The sequence below is a fragment of the Salmo salar genome, chromosome ssa22 (genome assembly GCF_905237065.1).
Source record: "Salmo salar chromosome ssa22, Ssal_v3.1, whole genome shotgun sequence".
NCBI classification, from domain to species: Eukaryota; Metazoa; Chordata; class Actinopteri; order Salmoniformes; family Salmonidae; genus Salmo; species Salmo salar.
In genome coordinates this window covers 61,452,674-61,473,313 of record NC_059463.1, presented here as the reverse complement: position 1 = coordinate 61,473,313, position 20,640 = coordinate 61,452,674, and the positions used below count along the sequence as shown (strand labels likewise).

General features: G+C 47.9%; 1 protein-coding gene across 3 annotated transcripts in view; it reads right to left on the bottom strand.

Moving 5' to 3' along the window:
* Positions 1-20,640, bottom strand: part of LOC106583825 (phosphatase and actin regulator 3) — a 69,621-nt gene that overhangs the window by 1,585 nt on the left and 47,396 nt on the right. For 2 of the 3 annotated variants that reach the window (XM_045705471.1, XM_045705473.1), the window contains 3 exons: positions 3,541-3,596; positions 968-1,170; positions 141-217 (listed from right to left, as the gene is read on the bottom strand). In XM_045705471.1, coding sequence (XP_045561427.1) covers positions 141-217; positions 968-1,170; positions 3,541-3,596 — 336 coding nt within the window. Of the gene's footprint in view, positions 1-129; positions 218-967; positions 1,171-3,540; positions 3,597-20,640 lie in introns of all 3 variants that reach the window. The other variant, XM_045705472.1, reaches the window with a different exon arrangement.

Genomic DNA, 20,640 nt, shown 5'->3' with positions numbered 1-20,640 from the left:
TAAATGTGTCCTCATCTCCCCGGTTCTGTGTGATTCAGCAAAACGTTCTGCTAAAATCTGACTTTCATTCTAGCAGTCTGTGCACATTGCATGTACCCACTGGCTAGGTGACATTAGTTTGTCCATTACCTGAGACTCACCTTGTCAGGTGCTTGCTGGAATTGTGAACCTCCATCTCGTTGCTCTTGAACTCATTCAGCTCCTTCCGTATTGCTGCCTGGAGAACACAACACCAATGTCAATAACAACAACAGCACGGTCAACAACAATAACAACAACAGCACGGTCAACAACAATAACAACAACAGCACAGTCAACAACAATAACAACAACAGCACAGTCAACAACAATAACAACATCAGTCAAACACAATAACAACAACAGCACAATCAAAAATAATGACAACAACAGCACAGTCAACAATAACAACAACACAGTCAACAACAATAACAACAACAAAAGCACAGTCAACAATAACAACAACAGCACAGTCAACAACAATAACAACAACAGCACAATCAAAAATAATGACAACAACAGCACAGTCAACAATAACAACAACATAGTCAACAACAATAACAACAACATCACAGCCAACAACAATAACAACAACAAAAGCACAGTCAACAACAATAACAACAACAGCACAGTCAACAACAATAACAACAGTCAACAACAACAACAACATCACAGCCAACAACAATAACAACAGCACAGTCAACAACAATAACAACAGTCAACAACAATAACAACAACAGCAAAGTCAACAAAAACAACAACAGCAAGTTCAACATCAATAACAACAACAACAGCACAGTCCACAACAAAAGCAGAGTCAACAACAATAACAACAACAGCAGATTCAACAATAATAACAACAACAACACAGTGTCTGTGTGTGTGTGTGTGTGTGTGTGTGTGTGTGTGTGTGTGTGTGTGTGTGTGTATGTGTGTGTGTTGAGCTGACCTTGTCTGAAGCAGACAGCCTTGTCCAGGGTTTGTCTGCCCTGCGGTCGTAGTCCTGAGCCTTGGCCACCTCAACATAGTCACTGAATCGAATCAGTATCTTCCTGTTTCTTAACTCATCTACTGTTGGACGCTGGTTCAACTTCCTGTTGAGTCTCTGTTTGATCTCTCTCCTCTCCTCCTGCTCTAACTGGTCGTTCCTCTCTGGAGGAAAAAACACAACACATCACATTAGAAACAATACTGACCTGTGATCTAGTGTCTGAGTCCTGACGTGACTGTAGACGAATTAAAATGTGTGTGTGTGTGTGTGTGTGTGTGTGTGTGTGTGTGTGTGTGTGTGTGTGTGTGTGTGTGTGTGTGTGTGTGTGTGTGTGTGTGTGTGTTAGGGAGAAATGTGAGCTAGGATTGCAGATTGAAGCCTTATAGGATTGAGTCTATATTAGACATTAAGGTTAGGGTTAGAGTTAGGGTTAAAGTTAGGGTTAGAGTTAGAGTTAGGGTTAGAGTTAGGGGTTAAAGTTAGGGTTAGGGGTTAGGGTTAGAGTTAGAGTTAGGGGTTAGGGTTAGAGTTAGGGGTTAAAGTTAGGGTTAGAGTTAGAGTTAGGGGTTAGGGTTAGAGTTAGAGTTAGGGGTTAGGGGTTAGGGTTAGAGTTAGGGGTTAGGGTTAGAGTTAGGGTTAGGGTTAGAGTTAGGGGTTAGAGTTAGAGTTAGGGGTTAGGGTTAGAGTTAGGGTTAGGGTTAGAGTTAGGGGTTAAAGTTAGGGTTAGGGGTTAGGGTTAGGGTTAGAGTTAGGGTTAGAGTTAGGGGTTAGGGGTTAGGGTTAGGGTTAGAGTTAGGGGTTAGGGTTAAAGTTAGGGGTTAGGGTTAAAGTTAGCGTTAGGGTTAGGGGTTAGGGTTAGAGTTAAGGGTTAAAGTTAGGGTTAGGGTTAAAGTTAGGGTTAGGGGTTAGGGTTAGAGTTAGGGGTTAGGGTTAGAGTTAGGGGTTAGGGTTTTCTGTACATTTTTATTGTTTATTTCACTTTTGTTTATTATCTACTTCATTGCTCTGGCAATGTTAACATATTTTCCCCATGCCAATAAAGCCATTAAATTGAATTGAGAGAGAGAGAGAGAGAGATGAGAGAAAGAGAGATAGAGAGAGACAGACAGACAGACAGACAGACAGACAGACAGACAGACAGACAGACAGACAGACAGACAGACAGACAGACAGACAGACAGACAGAAAGAGAGATAGATAGAGAGAGAGATGAGAGAAAGAGAGATAGAGAGATAGAGAGATAGAGATGAGAGAAAGAGAGAGAGAGAGACAGAAAGAGAGAAATGAGAGAGAGAGAGACAGAGAGTGACAGAGAGAGAGAGAGAGACAGAGAGTGAGAGAGAGCGAGAGAGAGAGAGACAGAGAGTCCATACCAGGCAGGTCACCCATAATACAAGTCAGTATTTGGAGTCGATCCATGTCTGAAGACATCGGGAGATGACGTTTTAACCAGTCAACAAGGGGCAACAGGGAGTGCTATTCCTTTCACATAGGTTAGGGTGTTGGGGATGGCCTCTAGTGCCAAACGATGCATGTTCGAATCCAGTCATAGAAAGTTGTTATTGAGATTTTGGTTTTAAACCTATCCCAAAACATAACCCTTACCTTAACAATTTAGAGCCTAACCTTAAGATTTCGCAATTCATGTATAAACGCAAAAACATGGATGAACGTTTAATTCGGACGTGAGATTGTGAGAGCATGTTGTCCATACAACACAACAGCTTCCCTTCACAATCTCACAGGCCTGTCTTTGTCTGTTAGTCTGTGCTTGTGTGTGTGTGTGTGTGTGTGTGTGTGTGTGTGTGTGTGTGTGTGTGTGTGTGTGTGTGTGTGTGTGTGTGTGTGTGTGTGTGTGTGTGTGTGTGTGTGTGTGTGCGTGTGTGCGTGTGTGTGTGTTGCGTCCGTCTGTGTGTCTGTATGGGCTGACCAGCAGACAGAGGGACTGTCATTTTGGATAAAAGTGTCTGCTGAATGGCATATTATTATCATTAATAATATATACTGTATTATATAACATAGTAGATTAGTATTTTTCGTTTGGGAGTTTTAGGGACAAAAGCCCTCCAGGATTAGTCGACTGCAGGGAAATTGATATTGAGATATTAAGTGGAATAAAAAAGCTCTTTATTTTTTTATATAAAGTGTTTGAATGTCCCTTTAAACCAGTAGTGAAGAGAGCTGGCACAAAATACACCATATAGGCTCAGGAAATGGGATATCTTTCTGCATAATATGCAACAAATATTTTGTAATCATTTTAAATACTATTTATCAATAGTAGCCCAATGTTCGACAAATAGGGATATTTATTTGTAAAAAAATAAAAAATATTTTTTTATATATTTAACTCGGAAATGTAGATGCATTTTAAGAAAGCTGCAGTATAAACCTCAATTTTTGCAGTTCAATGTAACATGTCTTCATCACCATGGCAATAAATGTAAGAATAATAACGTAATAAAGTCGAGGAGCTGTTGGTATAATCAGTTATAAACTATGTAGTACATATGCTAATCAATAATACTCACGTTTGAGGATGTTCCGACTTTCCAGCTCTTCTACGGCGGGTCTCTGGCTCAGCCGCCTGCGGAAAAACACCAAAATAATGTTCTGAACCATGTTGGTGTCGTCTGATTACCGGCTTCTCGGTCCTCCGGTAAACAGTCTCTGACAGACAGACTGTTTCTACTAGCAACAGCAGCAGCAGTCAGGATGTTTGAGTCGGAGTGTAGAGCCTTTCCACGATCTACACGTCTTAGTGTCCCATCTGGAGTTAACTAGCGACCCTCTTCTGTGACTGAACCGAGAGCGCCTCCACATCGGGGTAGAAGACAAGGTGCGTGGTTTATCACGCTACAAAACACAAAGTCTCTTATGCAGAATATATATATATATATATCCAGAATATAAAGCGTCCTTTTCCTTTACAAAATGTTTCCCAAGATCCGCTGTGCAGGATAAAAAATAGTGTGGCTATTGTCAGCGAGATGGGGGAAGTAAAAAGGATGAATCTGTAGCCTGTAAGATCCCGTATTGCACGGCAGGACTGAGTTCCCTAAGTGTCTACGGCAGTATGATGAGAGCTCTGCTCTACTCTGCCGTCGGTAATGTATTCTGCCTGGCTACTGACGCGACGCTGCTGTCCACTGTGCTGCTGGAGAGAGAGAGAGCTCTCCTTTTTACTACCAGCGCAGCAGCATCACCGCAAGGAGGAGGAGGGACGGGGGACGGTTGTTGCTACGTAGATAGGAAATTCCCACTCAAGCTCCAAACCGTGCAAGCCTTGAAAACTGCTGCAGTCAGGGCTTCAGCAAGCAGGCGGGCAGACTGCCCTCCCCTTACCTCCTCTCCTCTCCCCTCCCCTCCACTCCTCTCCTCTCCCATCCCCTCCCCTCCTCTCCTCTCCCCTCCTCTCCTCTCCTCTCCCCTCCCCTCCTCTCCTCTTCACTCCTCTCCTCTCCCCTCCCCTCCCCTCCCCTCCTCTCCTCTCCCCTCCTCTCCTCTCCACTCCCCTCCACTCCTCTCCCCTCCTCTCCTCTCCACTCCTCTCCACTCCTCTCCTCTTCACTCCTCTCCTCTCCCCTCCCCTCCTCTCCCATCCTCTCCTCTCCTCTCCTCTCCTCTCCTCTCTCTCCTCTCCTCTCCTCTCCTCTCCCCTCCTCCCCACTCTCCTCTCCTCTCCCCTCCCCACTCTCCTCTCCTCTCCACTCCCCTCCCGGTCCAAGACAGAGACTGGGGATTGATTTCATAAAGGAGTTTCCTTCTACTAACCTTATCTGACAGATTATATTTCAACAGAATGAAGTAGATGACATTCCTAAACTCCTTTAAAACAGTACAACAGACAGACAGACTCATTATTTACTCGCTATTTACACACTGTAGAATCAACCACGATAAAAAAAAATAGACATTTATAGCCTATATCTGGCTATGATTAGACAGGCTGTGTGGCACTGTTAAAACCACTATGTTATAACAAGCCACTATGTTATAACCAGTGATTAATATGTAAATCGAGAGGGGGGGGTTGACCTGTGGAGTTCTGAGGAACCGGAACTCATGAGAGACCTGTGGAGTTCTGAGGAACCGGAACTCATGAGAGACCTGTGGAGTTCTGAGGAACCGGAACTCATGAGAGACCTGTGGAGTTCTGAGGAACCGGAACTCATGAGAAACCTGTGGAGTTCTGAGGAACCGGAACTCATGAGAGACCTGTGGAGTTCTGAGGAACCGGAACTCATGAGAGACCTGTGGAGTTCTGAGGAACCGGAACTCATGAGAGACCTGTGGAGTTCTGAGGAACCGGAACTCATGAGAAACCTGTGGAGTTCTGAGGAACCGGAACTCATGAGAGAAAATCACCTCGATAATAAAGCATCGTGCATATCATCACATTTGCCTAATGGTATAGAACAGTAGAGTTGAGGCAATTATTAACAGAAGTTGCACACATGGGGAACCTTTTTAGTAGCCTAAGGTCTGGGAAAATGTTGGCCATTTTAAAAAACGCATTTCATGCAATTAATTCTACGTCATTTTTCATGACTGGAGACGTCGGCAGAATCTTTCTTAATACCTCACAAATGATCGAAATGGCAGACTACTATGACACTGACAAACTGAGAATCTGAAATCAATAAAAACGATTTTGTCTTGATTCAATCAACAGCCTTGGCATGGGAGTGTGGAGACACAGACATGAGGAAATTATAGTCCTAAAAATGATTTCCAATTCCACCGACTCTCTCAATGATGCGCAGCTCACTAGCTGGTGAATATCGATGCAATCGTGCCAAAAGTCTCTCTCTCTCTCTCTCTCTCTCTCTCTCTCTCTTTTGTAAAATATATTTGGAAGTTGATTAAATATTTTGGGAACCTACAGCATAAAGCTTTCTCTTTTCAGCAGGAGTCATTGCTTTCCAACATGTGTTTTGGCTCGATTGTTTTTTTAACATGTTTTGTCTGACAGATTTGCCGCGCGTTCCCGACTGTAGGAAATTCCTAGTTATTGGGCTAAAATCCTCCGTGGCTAAACTATAGGCCTTCTCATGGTGTAGTGGGCTATCCTGAATGATTTCATTTCTATAATAGATAGATAGATAATAGACAGCAGTAATACTGTAACTTTGGTAAATGTAGGGGAGACCAGGATGTTTGTAAGAAGGGATAGTTGTAACACGTGTAATTCAGGAGCGAGGTAGAATCATGTGATTCACCGTGCATATTTTTATTTCTATTATTATTTTAACCTTTATTTAACTAGACAAGTCCAATTTGCATTCCGCACCAACAGATCCAAAGATGATGCAATCTCTATTGCACTCCCCACTGCCCTTTCCCACCTGGACAAAAGGAACACCTATGTGAGAATGCTGTTCATTGACCCCAGCTCAGTGTTCAACACCATAGTGCCCTCAAAGCTCATCACTAAGCTAAGGATCCTGGGACTAAACACCTCCCTCAGCAACTGGATCCTGGACTTCCTGACGGGCCGCCCCCAGGTGGTAAGGGTAGGCAACAACACATCCGCCACGCTGATCCTCAACACTGGAGACCTTCAATATGTGTCCTCAGTCCCCTCCTGTACTCCCTGTTCACTTGTGTGTGCACGGCCAGGCACGACTCCAACACCATCATTAAGTTTGTGATGACACAACAGTGGTAGGCCTGATCACCGACAACGATGAGACAGTTTATAGGGAGGTGGTCAGAGACCTGGCAGTGTGACTGAAAAGATTTGGCGTTGGTCCTCTGATCCTCAAACGGTTTTACAGCTGCACCATCGAGAGCATCCTGACTGGTTGCATCACTGCCTGGTATGGCAACTGCTCTGCCTCCGCCCACAAGGCACTGCAGAGGGTACAGCCCAGTACATCACCGGGGCCAAGCTTCCTGTCATCCAGGACCTCTATACCAGGCGGTGTCAGAGGAAGAACCCTAAAAATTGTCAAAGACTCCAGCCACCCTAGTCATAGACTGTTCTCTCTGCTACCGCACGGCAAGCGGTACCGGAGCGCCAAGTCCAGGTCCAAGAAGCTTATAAACACCTTCTACCCCCAAGCCATCAGACTCCTGAACAGCTAATCAAATGGCTACCCAGACTATTTGCATTGCCCCCCCCCCCTTTCTACGCTGCTGCTTTTCTCTGTTATTATCTATAAATACTCTGTACCGGTACCCCCTGTATATAGCCTCCACATTGACTCTGTATCGGTACCCCCTGTATATAGCCTCCACATTGACTCTGTACCGGTACCCCCTGTATATAGCCTCCACATTGACTCTGTACCGGTACCCCCGGTATATAGCCTCCACATTGACTCGGTACCGGTACCCCCTGTATATAACCTCCACATTGACTCTGTACCGGTACCCCCTGGATATAGCCTCCACATTGACTCTGTACCGGTACCCCCTGTATATAGCCTCCACATTGACTCTGTACTGGTACCCCTGTATATAGCCTCCACATTGACTCTGTACTGGTACCCCTGTATATAGCCTCCACATTGACTCTGTACCGGTACCCCCTGTATATAGCCTCCACATTGACTCTGTACCGGTACCCCCTGTATATAGCCTCCACATTGACTCTGTACCGGTACCCCCTGTATATAGCCTCCACATTGACTCTGTACCGGTACCCCCTGTATATAGCCTCCACATTGACTCTGTACCGGTACCCCCTGTATATAGCCTCCACATTGACTCTGTACCGGTACCCCCTGTATATAGCCTCCACATTGACTCTGTACCGGTACCCCCTGTATATAGCCTCCACATTGACTCTGTACCGGTACCCCCTGTATATAGCCTCCACATTGACTCTGTACCGGTACCCCCTGTATATAGCCTCCACATTGACTCTGTACCGGTACCCCCTGTATATAGCCTCCACATTGACTCTGTACCGGTACCCCCTGTATATAGCCTCCACATTGACTCTGTACCGATACCCCCTGTATATAGCCTCCACATTGACTCTGTACCGGTACCCCCTGTATATAGCCTCCACATTGACTCTGTACCGATACCCCCTGTATATAGCCTCCACATTGACTCTGTACCGGTACCCCCTGTATATAGCCTCCACATTGACTCTGTACCGGTACCCCCTGTATATAGCCTCCACATTGACTCTGTACCGGTACCCCCTGTATATAGCCTCCACATTGACTCTGTACCGGTACCCCCTGTATATAGCCTCCACATTGACTCTGTACCGGTACCCCCTGTATATAGCCTCCACATTGACTCTGTACCGGTACCCCCTGTATATAGCCTCCACATTGACTCTGTACCGGTACCCCCTGTATATAGCCTCCACATTGACTCTGTACCGGTACCCCCTGTATATAGCCTCCACATTGACTCTGTACCGGTACCCCCCTGTATATAGCCTCCACATTGACTCTGTACCGGTACCCCCTGTATATAGCCTCCACATTGACTCTGTACCGGTACCCCCTGTATATAGCCTCCACATTGACTCTGTACCGGTACCCCCTGTATATAGCCTCCACATTGACTCTGTACCGGTACCCCCTGTATATAGCCTCCACATTGACTCTGTACCGGTACCCCCTGTATATAGCCTCCACATTGACTCTGTACCGGTACCCCCTGTATATAGCCTCCACATTGACTCTGTACCGGTACCCCCTGTATATAGCCTCCACATTGACTCTGTACCGGTACCCCCTGTATATAGCCTCCACATTGACTCTGTACCGGTACCCCCTGTATATAGCCTCCACATTGACTCTGTACCGGTACCCCCTGTATATAGCCTCCACATTGACTCTGTACCGGTACCCCCTGTATATAGCCTCCACATTGACTCTGTACCGGTACCCCCTGTATATAGCCTCCACATTGACTCTGTACCGGTACCCCCTGTATATAGCCTCCACATTGACTCTGTACCGGTACCCCCTGTATATAGCCTCCACATTGACTCTGTACCGGTACCCCCCTGTATATAGCCTCCACATTGACTCTGTACCGGTACCCCCTGTATATAGCCTCCACATTGACTCTGTACCGGTACCCCCTGTATACAGCCTCCACATTGACTCTGTACCGGTACCCCCTGTATATAGCCTCCACATTGACTCTGTACCGGTACCCCCTGTATATAGCCTCCACATTGACTCTGTACCGGTACCCCCTGTATATAGCCTCCACATTGACTCTGTACCGGTACCCCCCTGTATATAGCCTCCACATTGACTCTGTACCGGTACCCCCTGTATATAGCCTCCACATTGACTCTGTACCGGTACCCCCTGTATACAGCCTCCACATTGACTCTGTACCGGTACCCCCTGTATATAGCCTCCACATTGACTCTGTACCGGTACCCCCTGTATATAGCCTCCACATTGACTCTGTACCGGTACCCCCTGTATATAGCCTCCACATTGACTCTGTACCGGTACCCCCTGTATATAGCCTCCACATTGACTCTGTACCGGTACCCCCTGTATATAGCCTCCACATTGACTCTGTACCGGTACCCCCTGTATATAGCCTCCACATTGACTCTGTACCGGTACCCCCTGTATATAGCCTCCACATTGACTCTGTACCGGTACCCCCTGTATACAGCCTCCACATTGACTCTGTACCGGTACCCCCTGTATATAGCCTCCACATTGACTCTGTACCGGTACCCCCTGTATATAGCCTCCACATTGACTCTGTACCGGTACCCCCTGTATATAGCCTCCACATTGACTCTGTACCGGTACCCCCCTGTATATAGCCTCCACATTGACTCTGTACCGGTACCCCCTGTATATAGCCTCCACATTGACTCTGTACCGGTACCCCCTGTATATAGCCTCCACATTGACTCTGTACCGGTACCCCCTGTATATAGCCTCCACATTGACTCTGTACCGGTACCCCCTGTATATAGCCTCCACATTGACTCTGTACCGGTACCCCCCTGTATATAGCCTCCACATTGACTCTGTACCGGTACCCCCTGTATATAGCCTCCACATTGACTCTGTACCGGTACCCCCTGTATATAGCCTCCACATTGACTCTGTACCGGTACCCCCTGTATATAGCCTCCACATTGACTCTGTACCGGTACCCCCTGTATATAGCCCTGCTATTGTTATTTACCGCTGCCCTTTAATTACTTGTTATTCTCATCTCTTACTTTTTTGGGGGGGTATTTTCTTAAAACTGCTTTGTTGGTTAAGGGACTGTAAGTAAGCATTTCACTGTAAGATCTACAGCTGTTGTATTCGGTGCATGTGATAAATAAAATTGTATTTTAGATTGATGAACGAAATCGCAAACCGCGATTTTTTGTTGTTGTTCAAGAACTGTTGTCCGCTAAAGATGATCACCTGTTTTTTTAATCTGCCAATTCATTGGCTGTCCAGTTTCCCGACCACCGGAACATGTTGAGGCCCGGCAGCGGAGGAGAGAATGAAAGGCTCAATTAAAGATGTTACAGAACTGTTGTATTTTGAAGCAACACTCCTTTTTGCTACGGCAATCAAGCTGTTTTTTACCATCCCTGTAACTGTTCGCATCTGCTGAGAGATCATTTAATAAACTAAAATCCCCAATGAAATACCTGAGATGCACCAGGCTGTCGATCTTCTGATATGAGCTGCAGAACACCTGAGGAAGTTCCACTCACTGCACTGGCGCCGTTGTAGCCTTGACAACCGCGGCATTATTTCACCCATATCCCCTTGATACTTTCGATCAGTTAGAGACACTTTAACAGTGACATTGCTGAAGCCGAAAGAAACAAACACTTATCTTCCTAGTACATACGGAAATTAAAAAGGTTTATGAATGACTTTTTGAAGGGGCTACTGTCAAAATGATAAATTATAGACATCGATGACAATGCGCATTTTCCCCCCAGAGCTCATGGATCCCCCCCCTCCCCACGGCTTTGCGGGGGCGTCCGGTATGCCAGTGTAGTTGTCGCATCTTTAGATCTCCCCTCTGTATGGCAGACCTCCTTCCCAGGCTGTATGGCAGACCTACTACCCAGGCTGTATGGCAGACCTACTACCCAGGCTGTATGGCAGACCTACTACCCAGGCTTTGCGGGGTGTCCGGTATGCCAGTGTAGTTGTCGCATCTTTAGATCTCCCCTCTGTATGGCAGACCTCCTTCCCAGGCTGTATGGCAGACCTACTACCCAGGCTGTATTACAGACCTACTACCCAGGCTGTATGGCAGACCTACTACCCAGGCTGTATGGCAGACCTACTACCCAGGCTGTATGACAGACCTACTACCCAGGCTGTATGGCAGACCTACTACCCAGGCTGTATTGCAGACCTACTACCCAGGCTGTATGGCAGACCTACTACCCAGGCTGTATTACAGACCTACTACCCAGGCTGTATGGCAGACCTACTACCCAGGCTGTATTACAGACCTACTACCCAGGCTGTATGGCAGACCTACTACCCAGGCTGTATTACAGACCTACTACCCAGGCTGTATGGCAGACCTACTACCCAGGCTGTATGGCAGACCTACTACCTAGGCTGTATGGCAGACTTACTACCCAGGCTGTATGGCAGACCTACTACCCAGGCTGTATTACAGACCTACTACCCAGGCTGTATTACATTTACATTTTACATTTTAGTCATTTAACAGACGCTCTTATCCAGAGCGACTTACAGTAGTGAATGCATGCATTTTTAATTTTAGTACTGGCCCCCATGGGAATCGAACCCACAACCCCGGCGTTGCACACACCATGCTCTACCAACTGAGCCACAGTACTACCCACCTACTGTACTAAATACTATTACTTTAGTCCCAAAACTATAGTCCCACGGGGGACCAGTACGGGAAAAAAAAGATATATATATGAAATGTAGTCGTTCTGGATAAGAGCGTCTGCTAAACGACTAAAATGTAAAAAAAAACATGTAAATGTAAAACTGAATAAACTCCCGTCTGAAACTCTAGGCAGGCCAGAGCAAAGATAATGAAATAGAGTTGGAATCCAGGGCCTCTGCTACCCTATGCTGAACACAAACCTAAAGCACACGCTGGTAATCACACTGTACACATCGGTATACAGCACGCTGGTAAACTCACTGTACACATCGGTATACAGCACGCTGGTAATCACACTGTACACATCGGTATACAGCACGCTGGTAAACTCACTGTACACATCGGTATACAGCACGCTGGTAATCACACACTGTACACATCGGTATACAGCACGCTGGCAAACACACACTCTACACATCGGTATACAGCACGCTGGTAAACACACTGTACTCATCGGTATACAGCACGCTGGTAAACTCACTGTAAACATCGGTATACAGCACGCTGGTAAACTCACGGCCTCTGGTATTTAGAGCAAATACACTACATGGCCAAAAGTATGTGGACACCTGCGCGTCGAACATCTCATTCCAAAATCATGGACATTAATATGGAGTTGGTCCCCCCCTTTGCTGCTATAACAGCCTCCACTCTTCAGGGAAGGCTTTCCACTAGATGTTGGAACATTGCTGCGGGGACTTGCTTCCATTCAGCCACAAGAGCATTAGTGAAGTCGGACACTGATGTTGAGTGATTAAGCCTGGCTCGCAGTCGGCGTTCCAATTCATCCCGAAGAGTTTTGATGGGGTTGAGGTCAGGGAACAGTCCAGAGAATGCATTTCCACTGCTCCAGAGTCCAATGGCGGCGAGTTATACACCACTCCAGCCGACTCTTGGCATTGCGCATAGTGATCTTATGCTTGTGTGCGGCTGCTCTGCCACGGAAACCCATTTCATGAAGCTCCAAACAGTTCTTGTGCTGACGTTGCTTCCAGAGGCAGTTTAGATTTTTATGTGCTATGCGCTTCGGCACTCGCCGGTGCTGTTCTGTGAGCTTGTGTGGCCTACCACTTCACAGCTGAGCCGTTGTTGCTCCTAGACGTTTTCACTTCACAATAACATCACTTACAGTTAACCGGGGCAGCTTTAGCAGGGTAGATATTTGACGAACTGACTTGGAAAGGTGGCATCCTATGACGGTGCCACGTTGAAAGTCACTGAGCTCTTCAGTACAGGGCCATTCTACTGCCAATGTTTGTCTATGGAGATTGCATGGATGTGTGCTCGATTTTATACAGCTGTCAGCAACGGGTGTGTCTGAAATAGCCGAATCCACTAATTTCAAGGGGTGTCCACATACATTTATATATATAGTGTATGTTTGAAAAGTATGAAGGTCTTGCTGCTACTGGCTTCAAGGCAGCTACTGAAATACCTGTCTATTGTGTCATCAGATCAGGACACAAACGGACACACACACACACACACACACACACACACACAAACACACACGCACACACACACACACACACACACACACACACACACACACACACACACACACACACACACACACACACACACACACACACACACACACACACACACAGAGAGAGAAACACACACACACACACACACACACACACACACACATTCACAGTAGCAGGCTGTGTGTTGATGACTGCATCATGTCCTTCTGTCACGCTCTCTGAATAGAACTCGTTTCTATATATAGAACAAACCTGCTAATTTAAACAGATGGAAATAAAACAAGACTGTCCTGGCAGAGAGAGGTACCCCTGGGGTACACCACGATGCCCCTGTCCTGGCAGAGAGAGGTACCCCTGGGGCACACCACGATGCCCCTGTCCTGGCAGAGAGAGGTACCCCTGGGGCACACCACGACGTCCCTGTCCTGGCAGAGAGAGGTACCCCTGGGGCACACCACGATGCCCCTGTCCTGGCAGAGAGAGGTACCCCTGGGGTACACCACAATGCCCCTGTCCTGGCAGAGAGAGGTACCCCTGGGCTACACCACGACGTCCCTGTCCTGGCAGAGAGAGGTACCCCTGGGCCACACCAGGATGCCCCTGTCCAGACAGAGACTGTTCTATATAAAAGCCTAGTGTCTGTCCAGAGGGAGGGAGGGAGGGAGTACTGAGACGTCTACACACACTCTGCACCGGGAGGGAAGGAAGGAAGGAAGGAAGGAAGGAAGGAAGTACTGAGACGTCTACACACACTGCACCAGGAGGGAGGGAGGGAGGGAGGGAGGGAGGGAGGGAGGGAGGGAGGGAGGGAGGGAAGGAAGGAAGGAAGGAAGGAAGGAAGGAAGGAAGGAAGGAAGGAAGGAAGGAAGGAAGGAAGGAAGGAAGGAAGGAAGGAAGGAAGGAAGGAAGGAAGGAAGGAAGGAAGGAAGGAAGGAAGGAAGGAAGGAAGGAAGGAAGGAAGGAAGGAAGGAAGGTTTCCACGTGCTTATTGGGACATGATGTAACATGGTCTAAAAACAACATAGAAACTAGAATCATCCAGAAAAGCATGAATGATGATGCTTCTACGTAGTTACATTATCATAGGAAGGTAATGCAACATGTTGACTCTGTAACACTAGGACAATGACAGGGCAGCATCCACACCCACAATGCTGTTCTGTTCCTGCATCTCCTCTGTCAGTCTAAAGAGTTCCTGGTTATTGGAGCATCTCCTCTGCTTGTCAGAGTCATGCCAAGGACTTCCCTCCCAGAACAGAGCAGCGCAAATTCAGCGTAGCGAAGAGGCGGGAAGGAGACGGGGCGAGGACGAGTGGCGGAGTCGGCGTCAAAGTCCTGACATGGCCTAGTTACACACTATAACGGACAGAGAGACACAGAGACAGAGAAACAGAGTACAAACACACACTGAACTACCTCCTCTGTATGAGTCTAGGGTACTGTATTGTGCTAGAAGTAGACCTGATGTTATCTGCACCTACAATGTGTTGTGAAGTCCACTTTAGACACAATAAAACAAAGACACCCTCCTAGTAGCCTGGGAATCAGCCTGTTGTGCTAGCGTTCCAAACGTGACAAAGACTGGCACGGAGTGGAACGTTAGCACAAACATACTGGATTTCTCCAGATTACCCAAATAGTCAACTGAATTACAATGTGAAAAATGACTAGCCTAGGACCTAACTAACCCCAACGCTAGCCTAGGACCTAACCCCAACACTAGCCTAGGACCTAACCCCAACACTAGCCTAGGACCTAACTAACCCCAACACTAGCCTAGGACCTAACTAACCCCAACACTAGACTAGGACCTAACTAACCCCAACACTAGACTAGGACCTAACCCCAACACTAGCCTAGGACCTAACCCCAACACTAGCCTAGGACCTAACTAACCCCAACACTAGCCTAGGACCTAACCCCAACACTAGACTAGGACCTAACTAACCCCAACACTAGCCTAGGACCTAACTAACCCCAACACTAGCCTAGGACCTAACTAACCCCAACACTAGCCTAGGACCTAACCCCAACACTAGCCTAGGACCTAACTAACCCCAACACTAGCCTAGGACCTAACCCCAACACTAGACTAGGACCTAACCCCAACACTAGCCTAGGACCTAACCCCAACACTAGCCTAGGACCTAACCCCAACACTAGCCTAGGACCTAACTAACCCCAACACTAGCCTAGGACCTAACTAACCCCAACACTAGCCTAGGACCTAACCCCAACACTAGACTAGGACCTAACTAACCCCAACACTAGCCTAGGACCTAACCCCAACACTAGCCTAGGACCTAACTAACCCCAAAACTAGCCTAGGACCTAACCCCAACACTAGCCTAGGACCTAACCCCAACACTAGCCTAGGACCTAACCCCAACACTAGCCTAGGACCTAACTAACCCCAACACTAGCCTAGGACCTAACCCCAACACTAGCCTAGGACCTAACCCCAACACTAGCCTAGGACCTAACTAACCCCAACACTAGCCTAGGACCTAACCCCAACACTAGCCTAGGACCTAACCCCAACACTAGCCTAGGACCCTAACTAACCCCAACACTAGCCTAGGACCTAACCCCAACACTAGCCTAGGACCTAACCCCAACACTAGCCTAGGACCTAACTAACCCCAACACTAGCCTAGGACCTAACCCCAACACTAGCCTAGGACCTAACCCCAACACTAGCCTAGGACCTAACTAACCCCAACACTAGACTAGGACCTAACTAACCCCAACACTAGCCTAGGATCTAACTAACCCCAACACTAGCCTAGGATCTAACTAACCCCAACACTAGCCTAGGACCTAACCCCAACACTAGCCTAGGACCTACCTAACCCCAACACTAGCCTAGGACCTAACCCCAACACTAGCCTAGGATATAACTATCCCCAACACTAGCCTAGGACCTAACCCCAACACTAGCCTAGGATCTAACTAACCCCAACACTAGCCTAGGACCTAACCCCAACACTAGCCTAGGACCTAACTAACCCCAACACTAGCCTAGGATCTAACTAACCCCAACACTAGCCTAGGACCTAACCCCAACACTAGCCTAGGACCTAACTAACCCCAACACTAGCCTAGGACCTAACTAACCCCAACACTAGCCTAGGACCTAACCCCAACACTAGCCTAGGACCTAACCCCAACACTAGCCTAGGACCTAACCCCAACACTAGCCTAGGACCTAACCCCAACACTAGCCTAGGACCTAACTAACCCCAACACTAGACTAGGACCTAACCCCAACACTAGCCTAGGACCTAACTAACCCCAACACTAGACTAGGACCTAACTAACCTCAACACTAGTCTAGGACCTACCTAACCCCAACACTAGCCTAGGACTTAACCCCAACACTAGCCCAGGACCTAACCCCAACACTAGCCTAGGACCTAACCCCAACACTAGCCTAGGACCTAACCCCAACACTAGCCTAGGACCTAACCCCAACACTAGCCTAGGACATAACCCCAACACTAGCCTAGGACCTAACCCCAACACTAGCCGAGGACCTAACCCCAACACTAGCCTAGGACCTAACTAACCCCAACACTAGCCTAGGATCTAACTAACCCCAACACTAGCCTAGGACCTAACCCCAACACTAGCCTAGGACCTAACCCCAACACTAGCCTAGGACCTAACCCCAACACTAGCCTAGGACCTAACTAACCCCAACACTAGCCTAGGACCTAACTAACCCCAACACTAGCCTAGGATCTAACCCCAACACTAGCCTAGGACCTAACCCCAACACTAGCCTAGGACCTAACTAACCCCAACACTAGCCTAGGACCTAACTAACCCCAACACTAGCCTAGGACCTAACTAACCCCAACACTAGCCTAGGACCTAACCCCAACACTAGCCTAGGACCTAACTAACCCCAACACTAGCCTAGGACCTAACTAACCCCAACACTAGCCTAGGACCTAACCCCAACACTAGCCTAGGATCTAACCCCAACACTAGCCTAGGACCTAACTAACCCCAACACTAGCCTAGGACCTAAACCCAACACTAGCCTAGGACCTAACTAACCCCAACACTAGACTAGGACCTAACTAACCCCAACACTAGCCTAGGATCTAACTAACCCCAACACTAGCCTAGGACCTAACTAACCCCAACACTAGCCTAGGACCTAACCCCAACACTAGCCTAGGACCTAACCCCAACACTAGCCTAGGACCTAACTAACCCCAACACTAGCCTAGGACCTAACTAACCCCAACACTAGCCTAGGACCTAACCCCAACACTAGCCTAGGACCTAACCCCAACACTAGCCTAGGATCTAACTAACCCCAACACTAGCCTAGGACCTAACCCCAACACTAGCCTAGGACCTAACCCCAACACTAGACTAGGACCTAACCCCAACACTAGCCTAGGACCTAACTAACCCCAACACTACCCTAGGACCTAACCCCAACACTAGCCTAGGACCTAACCCCAACACTAGCCCAGGACCTAACACCAACACTAGCCCAGGACCTAACCCCAACACTAGACTAGGACCTAACCCCAACACTAGCCTAGGACCTAACTAACCCCAACACTAGACTAGGACCTAACTAACCCCAACACTAGCCTAGGATCTAACTAACCCCAACACTAGCCTAGGACCTAACCCTAACACTAGCCTAGGACCTACCTAACCCCAACACTAGCCTAGGACCTAACCCCAACACTAGACTAGGACCTAACTCACCCCAACACTAGCCTAGGACCTAACCCCAACACTAGACTAGGACCTAACTAACCCCAACACTAGCCTAGGACCTAACTAACCCCAACACTAGACTAGGACCTAACCCCAACACTAGCCTAGGACCTAACCCCAACACTAGACTAGGACCTAACCCCAACACTAGCTTAGGACCTAACTAACCCCAACACTAGCCTAGGACCTAACTAACCCCAACACTAGCCTAGGACCTAACCCCAACACTAGCCTAGGACCTAACTAACTCCAACGCTAGACTAGGACCTAACCCCAACACTAGACTAGGACCTAACTAACCCCAACACTAGCCTAGGACCTAACCCCAACACTAGCCTAGGACCTAACCCCAACACTAGCCTAGGACCTAACTAACCTCAACACTAGACTAGGACCTAACCCCAACACTAGCCTAGGACCTAACCCCAACACTAGACTAGGACCTAACTAACCCCAACACTAGCCTAGGACCTAACCCCAACACTAGCCTAGGACCTAACTAACCTCAACACTAGACTAGGACCTAACCCCAACACTAGCCTAGGACCTAACCCCAACACTAGACTAGGACCTAACTAACCCCAACACTAGCCTAGGACCTAACCCCAACACTAGCCTAGGACCTAACCCCAACACTAGACTAGGACCTAACTAACCAACACTAGCCTAGGACCTAACCCCAACACTATCCTAGGACCTAACTAACCCCAACACTAGCCTAGGACCTAACTAACCCCAACAATAGACTAGGACCTAACCCCAACACTAGCCTAGGACCTAACCCCAACACTAGACTAGGACCTAACTAACCCCAACACTAGCCTAGGACCTAACTAACCCCAACACTAGCCTAGGACCTAACCCCAACACTAGCCTAGGACCTAACTAACCCCAACACTAGACTAGGACCTAACCCCAACACTAGCCTAGGACCTAACTAACCCCAACACTAGACTAGGACCTAACCCCAACACTAGCCTAGGACCTAACCCCAACACTAGCCTAGGACCTAACCCCAACACTAGCCCAGGACCTAACCCCAACACTAGACTAGGACCTAACTAACCCCAACACTAGACTAGGACCTAACCCCAACACTAGCCTAGGACCTAACCCCAACACTAGCCCAGGACCTAACTAACTCCAACACTAGCCTAGGACCTAACCCCAACACTAGCCTAGGACCTAACTAACTCCAACACTACTGCCATCCAGGACCACTGTCAGAGGAAGGTCCTAAAAATTGTCAAAGACTCCAACCACGGTTTTACAGCTGCACCATCGAGAGCATCCTGACTGGTTGTATCACTGCCTGGTATGGCAACTGCTCGGCCTCCGACCGCAAGGCACTACAGAGGGTAGTGCATACGGCCCAGTACATCACTGGGGCCAAGCTTCCTGCCATCCAGGACCTCTATACCAGGCGGTGTCAGAGGAAGGTCCTAAAAATTGTCAAAGACTCCAGCCACTCTAGTCATAGATTGTTCTCTCTGCTACCGCACGGCAAGCGGTACCGGAGCGACAAGTCTAGGTCCAAGAGGCTTCTAAACAGCTTCTACCCCCAAGACACAAGACTCCTGAACAATTAATAAAATGACCTCCCAGATTATTTGCATTGACCCCCCCCCTTTTTGTTTTGACACTGCTGCTACTCGCTGTTTATTATCTATGCATGGTCACTTTACCCCTACCTACATGTACAAATGGCCTCTAACCTGTACTCATTGACTCTGTACCGGTAACCCCTGTATATAGTCATGTTATTCTTATTTTATTGTGTTACTTTATTTTAATTTGTTTTGTTTATTTAGTAAATATTTTTTTAACTCAATTTTTTTTTTTAACTACATTGTTGATTAAGGGGTTGTAAGTAAACATTTCACTGTAAGGTCTAGGTACGCCGAATACCTGTTGTATTCGGCGTACGTGACAGATAGCATTTGATTTGATTTGGTTTGACTAGTCTATGCCCTAACCCCCAGTGTACCTCTTCCGTATTCTGTCTGAAGTGGACATGTTTTCTGCTCAGTGGGCGATTCATAACCTAACCCCTCCCTTAGTGAGTGGTCCAAGACTAGACAGACTCCCCCCCCCTCTCACTGTGTTCTCCAGGCCTACTGTAAAGGGCAGACGGGTCAAACACACCAGGGGATAAATTATTGATGTTTGACCTTAGAAAAAGATGGGTGGTTTCATCTCAGGGTCTCTGAATAGATCGGATTCATCTCTAAAGAACAGCTGGTCTGCCTGCCCACATGTCTGTCTGTCTGTCTGTCTGTCTGTCTGTCTGTCTGTCTGTCTGTCTGTCTGTCTGTCTGCCTGTCTGCCTGCCTGCCTGCCTGCCTGCCTGCCTGCCTGCCTGCCTGCCTACCTACATGTCTGTCTGTCTGCCTGCCTGCCTACCCGCCTGCCTACCCGTCCGTCCATCCGTCCGTCTGTCCGTCTGTCTGTCTGTCCGTCTGTCCGTCTGTCTGTCCGTCTGTCCGTCTGTCTGCCTTCCTGCCTGCCTGTATGTCTACCTGTCTGTCTGCCTACCCACCTGCC